Raw genomic sequence first — 15000 nt, 5'->3', positions numbered from 1 at the left:
GCCTGCTAGGTAAAGGGTGGACATATGTGCAGACCTGCCTGAACCCCCTTCGTGTGCATACGCAAGCAGAAGATCAAATAAACACGTTAAAAATCCTGTAATCTATATCAGCGTTCGGTGGGTTATGGAAACATGAACATACCCAGCATGCACACCCCAGAAAGCGGAGCATGGCTGCCTACATGGCACGGCGGGGTAAAAACGGTCATACACGTGAAAGCCCACTCGAGTACATACGAGTGAACGTAGGAGTTGCAGCCCAAGAACGCAGAAGAAGAAGATGAAGAAGATGCTCGGTGTGTAATTACCCCGCCCCCGCCCCTCCCCCCCCTCGTCCCCCCCCCCCCCCACACACACACACACACACACGCACACGCACACACATACCACCACCACGCCCTACCACCCGCTGGGGCTTAAACCTCCTGGCTGCCAGAGAAAACCAGTAGACAGTGGTGTTTCAAGTCATAAATCATTATCCAGAACAATCAGACCCCCCCTCCCCCATCCTCTCCCCCCACGCCCCCCCCCCCCCCCCCCCAAAAAAAAAAAAAAAAAAAAAAACCTGATAAAAACGGTCTGAAGATATACACCAACAGATCAAAATAATGTGTGAATTTTCAGCCTTCCAGAGTCGCCTCTTCTTTTGATGACGCCGCTGTGGTCGTAATGACTACGCCTTAAAGCAGTCAAGTGGTTTTAAGGAGCGTTCACACCGTTCGATGCACTCGCATGGTTAAAACTGGGTGCGAAGTTGTATGGCTGTCGTTGCAGTGCATGACACGTTTGGCTTTAAATTTTCACTGACATGAGAGTAGTGTTGCTCGTCTTCTTCTTTTGTCTATTTATTTCTTCATTTATCTATCTATCTGTCTGTCTATCTATCTATCTATCTATCTATCTATCTATCTATCTATCTTATCTATCTTATCTATCTATCTTATCTATCTATCTATCTATCTATCTATCTATCTTATCTATCTATCTTATCTATCTATCTTATCTATCTATCTTATCTATCTATCTATCTATCTATCTATCTATCTATCTATCTATCTATCTATTTATATTATCATCAGTAGTATTAGTTGTCGTAGTAGTAATAGTTCTATTTTTTTTCGGCATTTTATCTTATTCCATCTATCTATCTATTTATGTATTTATTTATTTATATTATCATCAGTAGTACTAGTTGTCGTAGTAGTAGTAGTAGCTACTTCTTTTTTTTTCGGCATTTTATCTTATTCTGTTTTGTTTTTGACTTTTTTTTCTTTCTTTTTTTTCTTACTTTTTTTTCTTTCTTTTTTCATTTTTAGTTCGCTGTCCCCTCACTGACATCCTCGGGTTGGTCTCCCGCATTCCCCGCAGTGCTCCTCGGCCATTCGGGCTGGAAACAGCTCGTGAGACAGCTGCTTTAGAGCTGGGGCAGTTTGGAATGAAGCGAGAAATGTCCACAGCTCAAACACTTCGGTGCCGCTGCATCGAGGCACGGGTTCGCTTTTTTTCACTGGCTCGTTTCCATGCAAGTTTCGATTATCAATACACGGTCGGTTGAGTTGTGCCAGAGAAGGAATTGACTCTTGAGTTTGTGTCCGTGACAGGGTTTTGGAAGAAGTGTCAAAGGGTTTTCTCATGTTTTCATTTTTTATTGTCCTGGCGGAAGACTCTCTCTCTCTCTCTCTCTCTCTCTCTCTCTCTCTCTCACAGACAAAACACGGACAGCCGCTGTTGTGTGTGCCACGGGTCATGTTCTGTGGATATCCTTCCTTGACCTGTGAACAGTGCTGTGTTTGTTGTGTGTGTGTGTGTGTGTGTAGTGTATCTTTATTTCATCGCAATGGATTTTATTTTAGTGTGAAATTATGAACAACTCCGGCACAGTGAGTACTATGTATTGTCTTTGTCCCTGTGTCGTGTAATCATGTCTGCTTCTACTTCTCCTTGCAAAGACAAGAGTCTCAAAAAATTACAACCTACACTCGACATAATCCAAAAACGGTTTTCGTGCAGCAAAGATGAACTTACAGTGTGGAGAAACTGTCTTTTTTATCGTTATTCTGGATTACACGAGTCCGATATTTCAGTTCAGCTCAGTGACTATGATCACAATGACTCAGTACTGTCTTTTCCCTCGTTGCTTGTATCCGTGCCGTCTCCTTCCACTCTTACTAAGTCAGTGATTCGTATTTTTTATCAGTCATGTAAATCTGTGACTATTACCCTGTATTTTTCATCACAATCCGAAGGAACTTTACTGTGTCAAGGTTTAGACTGCCCACTCTGGGATTCAGATGAATGTGAAATTATAAAAAAAGTGGTGTCAAATTTCATGCGAGATAAAAATATTGAAAAACTATCAAAACTCTTGATCCAAACTCCTGTGACATTCATCAGTGCGTTCCCTGGTTCACCTACTATACACCCACCCACCATTGACTTGTCTCCGTGGACACCGACATCTCCTTGTGGAGATTCCTTCACCCCACCACCATCACATCTACTGACAGACCCTGAACCAGCTGAGCCGACCCAAGATGGTATCGTCGTCCTCCCGCCCACTCCACCGGTGGCGCACAGCAACCCTCACATGGGAAAAGAAACCAGAAGCCAAAAAAAGACATTAACGCCAGTGGGAAAAAGGACTAGATTACAAAAAAAGCGAACATTGTTTCATACAGTACATACACAGGCTGGCGGTTCACTTCCAGAACTGAAACAGAAGGTTTTCGATTTAGACCAGCAGCTTGATTCTTTATCTAGTGCACTATCTACATTACAAAATAACTTTTTCACAGCTGTTGAAGACATCAAGGTTATCACTAAAAACGAATTACGTATCAATATTTCTGAAAAATTCAACATGCTCATTTCCAAATTGGATGACATACAATCTCAGCTCACAAAACTGGAAGCATCAAACAAACAGCTAACAAAAGACAACCAGTCCATCAAAACACAGCTCGGGTCAATAAACTCTGAAATTAAAAAATCTAAACCAGAAGAGAAGAAAAGTGTGACATCATCCACACAAACACCCTCTGAGATTCAGGACAAACCTACAAGTGTAGATGTAAGCACAGAAACAGACACAATTCCCTACCATCAAACCGCCCCAAGTCATGATACTATAGCTAAGCCCTCTGTTTTACCAGGGAGCTGTCCACGGGCGGAATTCCAGACAGTGACACCATCCCCTAAACACTGTCCTCCTCATGTAAACAAACCAGACAGTACATCAGCTCCCTCTTCTGATTGCAATGATGAACCTGGAAACTCTTTTCATTACTCAGTTCCCACATCTAACCCTTTCTCTGTGCTCTCGAGTGCAGAAAATAGCATCCCAGCTGACGCGGTCCCTCCCGTTGATAGAATTACCATGGTAAATAGTAAACCAACAATTAAAGCTCTGTCAACAACTCCCCAAGAAACACTGAACAGCATGTCGATTCCAGACAAAGCATCTATACTTCTAATTGGTGACTCTGTCATTCGTTTCATCAACGCCAGACGGTTAGCGCCCCATCAGTCCTATTTATTCAAAATATGTGTTCCAGGAATGTGTGTTGAAGACCTCTGCAATTGGCTTAATGCATTACCTGTTGCTCCAAATCTGAAAGACGTGCTCATTCATGCTGGCATAAATTCCTGTTCATCAGGTCCTGTGTCAACCGACACATGGACTAAACTAATCCTGTTATGTCAAAATAAATTCCCAGAGGCACGCTTGAGCCTGAGTTCAATCCTTCCTGCCAGACGCAAACATCACTTGAACAACATCATCCTTCCCTCCAACCGTAACCTTCAAATCACATGTGACCAACAAAAAGTCCTTTACATCAATAATTTTCCAACGTTCGCACCAAACACCAACCTTTACAGCAGCGTAAAACACCCTAATGCCAGAGGAACTGCTCTTCTGGCTGTAACTTTTAAAAATCTGTGGCGGACAGGTCTCCGTCAAGAAGGCCGCTTTCCAGAAAACATTCACAGGACTAACAAAGAGTGGAACGACAGTAATGTTCCACTGCGTAATGATCATTCCTCTGCTTATCATTCACAGGCAGAATTGAAGCGAACACATCAACCTGACGTAACTGGTGATACACATGATCAGGTTTTAGAGCAACCATTTCCACCCATACAATCCAGTTATCATTTCCCTCCTCTTGCTCCCAGCTTAAATAGTAGGAGAACACCAATCTTACATTCCAGCCAGTACCCCCCCTACCCAGCCTCACCGTACAATTCTGTCCCTGTCGCACGTCAACCACACTACACAGATCAAAATGGCGTCTCATATAATAACTTTCCTAGGCAAAATACAGACAGACTAACAAACACACAGTCTCCAAACCAAATCCATCCATATGCAGAACAATTGTTACACATGGCATCCCGCTTGTTGTCACAACAGCGCACATTTCCATCATATCATGCTTCTTGACTTCTTGTTACGTGAACCCCTCGTCCCCCTCCTGCCGACTCCTTCCCCCATGTGTCCCCATACCATTCTAAATAGATATGACTCAATGTTTAATCTTTCGCCAGTTACAGAGTCAATCATGGATGATGTTTTCCTTTCAGTATTTGTCGCTTTCTTTAATTTTGTTGTTGTTGGTGGTGGTGATGGTTTATTTGTTGTTGTTGCAAGTATCGAAATATCGGGGAGGGTGGGGGAGGGTTGGGGTTAACTTGCACATGCGCATGAAGTATGAGTTGTTTGTTTTTCTTTGTAATTATAAACCCCTGTGGTTGCTCACACATGTGCCGGATCAACTGATAAGTTGCCTTGCCCATTGATATTAGTGCCACTGATACGATTGAGGAGTCCTGATTTTTCTCTCTATATATAATAGCTTTCATTTGTCATTATATATTATTAGCCTGTTATCATAAGGTGAAATTGTTATCTACCCCATAATTTGCTCATTTAATTGGTTCCGCTTGATTGATTGTTTCATTCCTTATAGTGTTTGATCTTCAGATCTTCTTCTCAATTTGATTGCTATCTACTTGACATTATTATTTTTGTTACTTTTCCCATATAATCTAGATTGTCCTGTGTCTTGTTTACTGAATTTTTCATTACTTATATTGTCAGCTTAAGATAATCATGAATGCTAACACACCCCAGACGTGCGATGCATGGCCATTGGGAGAAGGTTTGAGAGTAGGCTTTCTTAATATCAATCATATAATTAATAAGTTATCTGATGTTTCTGATATATTGAATAATTTTGGAAAAAACTTTCACATTTTTGGATTTGGTGAATCAAGATTATCAGAACATATGTCAGACTCTGACCTAACCATGCCAGGATATAATGTCGTTCGTAAGGATTCTTTCAATCCAAAGGAAACAGGTTTACTTATTTATGTACATGAACATATTAGATTCAAAAGAATTCAATCACTCGAAAACCACCATGTTGAATCAGTATGGATCCAGGTACACTTTAAAAAATCGGAACCGTTTCTTATAGGCTTTATCTATAGGAATCCTGCAGAGCACGTTGACTGGATGGATAAGTTCACGCTAATGATGGAAGACGCTTCTCTGCTCTCAAATGAAATTATTTTATTGGGTGACTTTAATATAGATTTACTGAAATGTAATTTGAACTGGAAACAAACATACGAATCCTTTCATCTCAATCAGTTAATCGACAAACCAACACGAATCACTCGCACTTCAGAAACACTCATCGACCACATATACACAACTTCCACAAAGACTATTTCTGAAATATGCTCTCCAACCTTTGGCTGTAGCGACCACTTTCCAGTTTGTATCACATGGTCTAAAAAAAGGTATCAAGATACCAAAAAACTGTCATAAAGTTATCACATACAGAAGTTATTCAAAATTTGACCCAGATTCATTCTTGATGGACCTGATGAACTCTCCTATGTCTCTCGTTTATCAGTTTACTGATCCAGATGAAGCGTTTGAAATATGGTATCATAATTTCCTCAACATTTACAACAAACACGCCCCATTCAAAACTAAACGTGTAAAAACCAGTCTGAAAAAGCCTTGGATAACGGGAGACATAGAAGACGCCATCGATTTCAGAGATTTTCTTTTATCAACTGGAACCCGAGAAGATTTTCAAAAGCAAAGAAATGCAGTAAATAACATGAAACGTTTAGCGAAAAAGAAATATTTTCAAAAGTTGATCACTTCTAAGTCTGATAAGTCTTTGTGGAAAGCCATAAATCAGTTGAAAAATAAGAATAGAGCCACACAAATTACATCACTCACAGACATATCCACAGATAGACTTAACTCACATTTCTGTAACATAGCTACTTCAATTATAAAATCAGACAAATCAAACCTTAACTCTTTAGATGCTCTGTTAAAATTCTGTCAATCAAAAAATATTTCATCCACATTAGATATTCCTTTGATATGTGTACATGAAGTTTATAATGCTCTGACCCATTTAAAACAAACTAGTACAAGAGGTCTTGATGGCATAGACGGAAAAATATTAAAACTCTCAGCTCCTATAATAGCAGAATCCCTCACATACATATATAATTTAAGTATTACAAAAAATAAGATTCCCAAAACGCTCAAAACTGCTAAAGTTATTCCTATATATAAGAATGGTGATCGATCTGAACCATCAAACTACAGACCAATTTCTATTTTGCCAATATTATCAAAACCCCTGGAAAATCATATAAATAAACATATTCTTAAGCATTTTAATAATTTTGACTTGTTCCATCCAAACCAGTCTGGATTTAGAGCTAATCACTCATGTCATTCTGCACTAACAAATTTAGTAGATCAATGGCTCACTAACATTAATAATAACGAAATTACTGGAGCCCTTGTTGTCGACTTTATGAAGGCTTTTGATGTGATTGATCATTCTCTCCTCCTGAAAAAACTAAAGATTTATGGTTTGTCTTTGAATACATTAGAACTTATCTCATCTTTTCTCTCTGAAAGAAAACAACTTGTGTCCACAAATGGTTCAAAATCAATGTTATTACCAATTAACTATGGTGTACCTCAAGGTTCTGTTTTGGGACCTATCTTATTTTCTGCATATATTAATGACCTACCCTTATCTATCAAGACACCATGTGAAATGTTTGCTGATGACACCACCATTCATACTAGTCATACTAACCTATGTATCGTATCTCTTTCTCTTCAGGAAAGTATTGACCAATTGATTGAATGGTCCGAACTAAACCACATGTGTCTCCATCCTAAAAAAACAAAATTCCTAATAATCACAACAAGACAAAAACGTCAAAATATATCCATAAACTGTTCGCCTATTTTCATCAAAGGTGACAAGATTGAAGAAGTTGACCACCATAAAATCCTTGGCATCACTATCGATAATAATTTGTCATGGTCACATCATATTTCTCTGTTATGCAAACAGGTATCAGAAAATATCTATCAACTGTCTAGAATCAAACATTTTTTGGATCTTCACTGCCGAAAACTATTTGTCAGTACTTATATAGAATCACACATTAACTATGCTTCGACAGTGTGGGATTCGGCGAGTGACAGTATTATAAAACCTCTATTGAGTCTGCATAGAAGAGCTGTAAAATTGATTCTTTTAAAATCTTCATCATTGACTGTATCTGATTATAAAGCTCTCGATATCCTCCCACTGAAAACAAAACTTCTATTTAACAAAGGTCTACTTATGTTCAAAATCATGTCTGGATTTGCTCCCCCCTCGCTGAAGAATAAATTTGTAATCAACACTCATCGTCATCTTCATAAAGTTATGGTACCACTTCCAAGGATCGATCTTTTTAAATCTAGTCTGTCTTATTCAGGGGGCTGTTTATGGAATGAATCATTATCCTGCCTCAATGTAAACACTGTAAAAAGCATCCCTAACTTTAAAAATATATATCGTGCACATTTATTGAAAAACATGTGATTATGTGACACATATCAATTATAAACAAAAAATCATGTATAGATTGTCAATATATATACGCCTCTCTCCTCCCCTGTCAGTCTCTATGTCTCTCCACTGTCACTGTCACTATATCTGTCTGTTGTCAGCCTCCCCTGCCTTCTTTACTCTTCCTCTTGTCCATTCTTCCTTCCGCTCTCCACCACGCCCCTACCCTATTGTCCTCGTTGTTATTCATCTATCGCGATATTGTATTGTACATACGTTCTATGTTATGTTTGCACATGCTTATGCAATTTTGACGTTGATGTTGTGAATTGACTCTCGCTTTTTTTTTTTGCTTTTTTTTTTTTTTACTTTGTTGCTTTTTTTCCAATTATTATTCATGCCCAGAGGGCTGGATGTAAAAAAGTACTTTGTGCTTACTCCTTTACCCTCGTAAAATAAAATTTCGTTCGTTCGTTCGTTCGTTCGTTCTCTCTCTCTCTCTCTCTCTCTCTCTCTCTCTCTCTCTCTCTCTCTGTCGGTCTGTTTTGTTTTGTTTTTCTTTACATCTGTGCTTCTGTCTCTGATTTCAAAAATAAGAGACGACAGCATCAATTCTCTAACTTGTTCTTTCACACACACACACACACACACACACACACGCACGCACACACACACACACACACACACACACACACACACACACACACACACACACACACGCACGCACGCACACACGCACACACGCACGCACGCACGCACGCACGCACGCACGCACGCACGCACGCACACACACACACACACACACACACACACACATCCGTATATCCAGTTTTTTATGACTTGCGCATTGATCCAACTACTATTTCTACGTTCACAACTCTCCTTTTGACTTAACTTCGCTCAGAGCAATTGCGCTGTCAAAGCCCAAAGATACGCGAGGCCTGAAACCAAGTGTTGCTTTTGTCTGTGTTATCTACACTTATCGAACAACACTTAACAGGCACTAACCTTCAGGGCACCAGAGTGCAGGGGTGGTGGTTGTGGTGGTGGTGGTGGTGGTGGCAGTAGCGTGGAGTGTGGGCCTTGAGGTAACGCGTCCGCCTAGGAAGCGAGAGAATCTGAGCGCGCTGGTCCGAATCACGGATCACCCCTTCACTGAACCTTGAGTGGTGGTCTGGACACTAGTCATTCGGGTGAGACGACAAACCGAGGTCCCGTGTGCAGCATGCACTTAGCGCACGTAAAAAAAACCCACGGCAACAAAAGGGTTGTTCCTGGCAAAATTATGTAGAAAAATCCACTTCGATAGGAAAAAACAAATAAAATGCACGCAGGGGGAAAAAAATGGGTGGCGCTGTAGTGTAGCGACGCGCTCTCCCTGGGGTGAACAGCCCGAATTTCACACAGAGAAATCTGTTGTGATAAAAAGAAATACAAATACAAATAGCAGTGGTAACAGTTGTCGGAGTTCTCAGTGGTTTTCAAGGCATAGCCCAGACCTGGCGGTCTGTCTGATGCCGCCCTCAGCAATAATATGTTCGCTTTTGAAATTGGTGTCGTTTGCCGCGATTGATTGTCATCTGCAATTGGTTGTCATTGCTTATTCATCTGCAGTTGGTTGTCATTGCTTATTCATCTGCAGTTGGTTGTCATTGCTTATTCATCTGCGATTGCTTGTCGTTGCTTATTCATCTGCAATTGTTTGTCGTTGCTTATTCATCTGCAATTGCTTGTCGTTGCTTATTCATCTGCAGTTGGTTGTCGTTGCTTATTCATCTGCAAGTGGTTGTCATTGCTTATTCATATGCAGTTGGTTGTCATTGCTTATTCATCTGCGATTGCTTGTCGTTGCTTATTCATCTGCAATTGTTTGTCGTTGCTTATTCATCTGCAATTGCTTGTCGTTGCTTATTCATCTGCGACTGGTATCAAAGATTTGGTCACGTGGTGTTTGATTTTTTGTCAAATAAACACATTAGCGTCAAGTGCATTTTCTCTAAATGAACATAAAGTAATAATAATAATAATAATAATAATAATAATAATAATCAACGCTTTGCCATTTTTTCTGAAATAAATGTTAAAGCTTTTTACGTGTGCAAAACCAATTAAACTGTAAATGACGAACAAATAATATCAAATCGCACACTCACTGCAAACGCCGACTGTCCTAACGCTCTCTTGGCCGGGAGAGTTGGGGGCCGAGGGGGGTTGGGGGGGGCGGGGGGGGGGGGGGGCAAGACATGCACCGTCTCCACGTTAATCAAATTCCAGCCTGGGTAGTCGGGACAGCAGTTGCCTTCTCTGTCGTTTTGATTGTCATAGTCGGACACGACTTGACTATCATGTACACAAAATGACAACATATTTAGTGTTTTTTGTATTTGTATTTCATATTATCACAACAGATTTCTCTGTGTGAAATTCGGGCTGCTCTCCCCAGGGAGAGTGCGTCGCTACACTACAGCGCCACCCTTTTTTTTCTTCTTTTTTTGTTGTATTTTTTCCTGTGTGCAGTTTTATTTGCTTTTCCTATCGAAGTGGATTTTTCTACAGAATTTTGCCAGGAACAACCCTTTTGTTGCCGTGGGCTAAGTGCATGCTGCACACGGGACCTCGGTTTATCGTCTCATCCAGATGACTAGCGTCCAGACCACCATTCAAGGTGTAGTGGAGGGGGAGAAAATATCGGCGGCTGAGCCGTGATTCGAACCAGCGCGCTCAGTCTCTCGCTTCCTAGGCGGACGCGTTACCTCTAGGCCATCACTCCACATATTGTCCAATATCACACAAAGATCATTTTCATATTTTTCCTGTATCTCGATGGTCCTTGTGGTTGGTGGTTCAAATCTTTGAAACGCCTTGGGTGGGTGGACGGTGCTCCCAATCTCCACGTAACATAAGCACAACGTGCATGTCAGTCTGAACCAATGCAAGTGAATAGGCGATAAACTGAAGTGAACACACGTTCAGACCTACAGATGCCTTAAATATATCTCTTCGTACTTATGTTCACGTACATCAGACACTGTAGATCTTACAGTTACGCTGTGTATCCCGTATTAATGGTGAAGATCTCCGATTCCGTGTCCGAAGTCAGGAAGTTGTGGGAACGCGCATGTTCTAACCTCATTTGTGTCTGGCGGTGGTAGGTGGGTGAGCCGTTTTGTGTGTGTGTGTGTGTGTGTGTGTGTGTGTGTGTGTGTGTGTGTGTGTGTGCGCGCGTAAGCACGGTGTGTGTGTGTGAGTGCGGCCGGTGTGCGCGCGTGTTTGTGTGCATGCGTGTCCATGTACATGCAATCGAAGCATGATTACACTAACCTCATCACACTGAGTTCATGTTTGTCTCTCTGTCTTTGGTTCCAGACACGCCCAAACACGTTTCTGAAGAACGAGACAGCTGACGGCATCAGAACCGGATGCCTGGAAAGACGTGCGGTTCGTGAATAGCTGAACGATCTGCTGGCAAGAATTTGAACGTCTCCAGAGAGGAGAAGAAAAAAAAGGAGACTAAAGAAAAGAAAAAAGAAACAACATCCCAACCAGTATCAGTGCCAGACACTGTTCTCATCCTGGCATCAGGAGAATCATGTGCCTGCAAAGTAAAGTAAAAAACGAACGGCATGCATGATTTTACAACATAGGTGTTTTCAGTTTCGTCAACAACAAAAAACAAAAAAAAAAGCAACCAAACCAAAAAAAAAAAATATTGAGTGCAAAACATTACAAAGTGAAGTAATAATCGAAAGGCTTTATAATTTTACAAGGTAGGTGTTTTTCTGGAACAAAAGAACAACAAACAAACTAAAAATATTGAGAGCGAAACCTTATTGGTCGTTTATCTCCAATCCTGTTCCCATACGTGTTACGTTTCAAACACGACGTACTCTCGCCGGTCACGTGACTGAGGATGCCTACCCGGGAAACCCCTAGCTACAGCTCGTCCCGCGTGCAGCGGGCCTCCCGCCTCAACTCCCTGGAGCAGGTGCGTCTCCAGCAACGGCTGATGCTGCTGGAGAAAGCCAGGCTGCACCAGGCGAGGCTGACCAATCAGGACATCCGTCTCACCTCCCTGGCCCTGGACTACATCCTGGTGAGTCTGGTTACTTTTGTGTTAGTTCCAAAACCACAACCCTGAACGTGTTGAGCCTGAAGAACGTCATCCAGTAAGTCGTTCTGCTCCATGTTCTTCTTCTTCTGCGTTCACTCGTATGCACACGAGTGGGCTTTTACGTGTATGACCGTTTTTACCCCGCCATGTAGGCAGCCATACTCCGTTTTCGGGGGTGTGCATGCTGGGTATGTTCTTGTTTCCATAACCCACCGAATTCTGCTCCATCACTTACTAACCATCGATGTAACCGTGTGTTCATTCTGTACTATCCGTGTATTCTGTGTAGCTTATTCAGGATCAAAAGGCTATGCCAGTCTTGGATGAAAAGCTAATTTGCTACAAGATTAAGTTATATAATGATACCATAGAAATATGTTACTGAATATGTATTGTTTTGCTTACACTATGATGTTGTGGACTTGTCAGTGTTTAGAACATCATTATGTCTTTACCCTGTACCTTCTAATGCACAGAGTATATATCATTTTGTATCTGTAAACCTTTGTTTGAATAATAATTTTAAAAAATAAATATTAAAAAAAAAAACGTAGGAAGCAAAAAAAAAAAAAAAAAAGCTAATTTGTGTTTGCAATTTTCTTTTGTCATTGTTGCTGTGTGCACATGTTAAGTGATCGGTATAAGGACAGGCCCGGCGCTTCCGGCTTTTTTTGTTGTTGTTGTTTTTTTTTGTTTGTTTGTTTGTTTAGGAAGTGTCTGGGTCTGTTCCAGTTTACATTTTGTTTACCTGTGTGCTAGTTGAATCGGTAGGACAAACAGCAGTGACTTGAAGTTGTGTACCTTGTGAAAGGAGAGAGTTACCACTCTTTACTATTTAATAATAATAATTATTATTATTATATATTATATTATTATTATATATTATATATTATTATAATGATTATTATTATTATATTTGTATAGCGCTGAATCTTGTGCGGAGACAAATCAAAGCGCTTTCGCACCAGTCATTCACACGCATGCATAACTCTAAAACTGGAAAAACCGAAGACAAGGAAGAGGCAGAGAAGGGAGGCTATGTTGGGCAGAGGTGGGTTTTAAGACCAGACTTGAAACAGCCGAGTACGAAGACCTTACGAAGAGAAAAAGGAAGTTCATTGTGAATGCAAGATCCAGAGACAGAGGAAAAACGGCGGCCAACAATCAACTGTTTGAATCTGGGTATGCGTAAACAGAGTGGATCCGAAGCCGTTCGTAGAGAGCGAGATGGAGTGTAGTAGAGGTGAAGGCGGCCACAGAGATAGGAACGGGCAGATTCGTGAATACATTTATAAGATAGAGTGCTGATCTTGTACTTTATTCTGTATGAGACAGGCAACTAGTGGAGATGTTACAAAAGAGGAGTGATTTGCTCAGATCTTTTCTTTCTGAGGACGAGTTATTTGTCCATCACTACTGATTTTCAGTTTACCTGCGTGTAGCTACTGTCTGGTTTAAGGTATTTAAAAGGTCCTCACAATGTTGTGTGTCCATCCATGAGTATCGTCGTTTTAGCGTCAGTAGCAGTATCAGTTTCTCAAGGAGGCGTCACTGCGTTCGGACAAATCCATATACGCAACACCACATCTGCCACGCAGATGCCCTAACCAGCAGCGTAACCCCAACGCGCTTAGTCAGGCCTTGAGAAAAAAAGAAAAGAAAAAAAACAACTGTCAATGAAGTGTAAACGTGCTCTTCCCGCTCTCTCTGATTTGATTTCTGTCTCTCTGTCTCTGTCCGCCTGCCTGTCTGTCTGACTCTCTCTCTCTCTCTCCTAGGCAGGAGCTGGTATCATGCATGCTATTTTCTCCAAGATGCTATTCAAGTTAACACCGGGCAGCAGCAACAATAGTAGCAGCAGTTGGAGAAGGAGGAGGAAGAGGGAGAGGAGGGGGAGGAATAGGAGAAGGATTAGCAGAAACAAAGGCAGCAGAAGCAGTAGTAGTAGTAGTAGTAGTAATCTTCTTCTTAGTAGTAGTAGTAGTAGTAGTAGTAATAGTATCGTCATTATTATGATTATCATTATCATCATTATTATTATTGTTATTCATATCAATATTATTATCATGATTATCGTCATTATTATTGTTGTTGTTGCTATTTTTATTATTATCATTATCATCGTCATTATTATTATTATTATTACTATCATCATCATCATCTTCGTCATCGTCATCGTTATTATTCTTATTATCATTATCATTATTATTATTATCGTTATCATCTTCGTTATTATTAGTATTATTATCGTCATAATCATCATAATTATTATTATTATCATTATTATTATCATCATCATTACTATCATTATTATTATTATCATGGTCATTATCATTATTATTATCGTCCTTATTATTGTTATCGTCCTTATTTCTATCATTATTGCTATCATCATCATCATCATCATCATCATCATCATCACCATCATCATCATTATTATCACTATCATCAATATTGTCATCATTAACTAACGCGTGTGCCTGAAAAAAAGATAAATATATTTTGTTTTGTTTTGTTTTGTTTTTTGGGTTGGATTGTTGTTGTTGTTGTTGTTGTTGTTGTTGTTGTTGTTGTTGTTGTTGTTGTTGTTGTTGTTGTTGTTGTTGTTTGTTTGTTTGTTTGTTTGTTTTTTATAAAAATGACAATAAAAATAACGCCTGTGCCTGTGGGTCACCCTCTCAGAACTGCAGCGGTCACAGCCCGGAAGGCCGGGGCCCAACAGGGGAGCAGGGCGGCGCGGAGAGCACGCAGACCGAGGACCCTTGCTTCCTCTACGGCGAGCGCGTGGTGAGCAGGAAGGTCCGCCGTATGCCCCGCCCCCACTCCGCCGTGGAGCGAGCCACGTTTCGCCGCACCAACAGCAACTGTACCAGCGGCGGCCAGGACAGCGAGTCGTCCGTGTCGGGCGGCGCCGCGGAGGAGTCGGCGAGCGTGCAGAGTCGTCTTCCCCCGCGCCCTCAGAGCAGTCCGGCGAAGGGCAGGTCGTGG

The 15000-nt window shown here is 41.0% G+C and overlaps 1 protein-coding gene across 1 annotated transcript in view; it reads left to right on the top strand.

Moving 5' to 3' along the window:
• The window catches only part of LOC143283329 (uncharacterized), a 30598-nt gene that overhangs the window by 14626 nt on the left and 972 nt on the right, over positions 1-15000 (top strand). The window contains exons 2-3 of the mRNA XM_076589529.1: positions 11268-11994; positions 14695-15000. The exon at positions 14695-15000 is cut by the window's right edge and continues 972 nt beyond it. Coding sequence (XP_076445644.1) covers positions 11812-11994; positions 14695-15000 — 489 coding nt within the window. The 5' untranslated portion in view covers positions 11268-11811. The remainder of the gene's footprint in view (positions 1-11267; positions 11995-14694) is intronic.

Source organism: Babylonia areolata, chromosome 6 (assembly GCF_041734735.1).
Source record: "Babylonia areolata isolate BAREFJ2019XMU chromosome 6, ASM4173473v1, whole genome shotgun sequence".
NCBI classification, from domain to species: Eukaryota; Metazoa; Mollusca; class Gastropoda; order Neogastropoda; family Buccinidae; genus Babylonia; species Babylonia areolata.
This window is presented reverse-complemented; position numbering and strand designations above follow the sequence as displayed.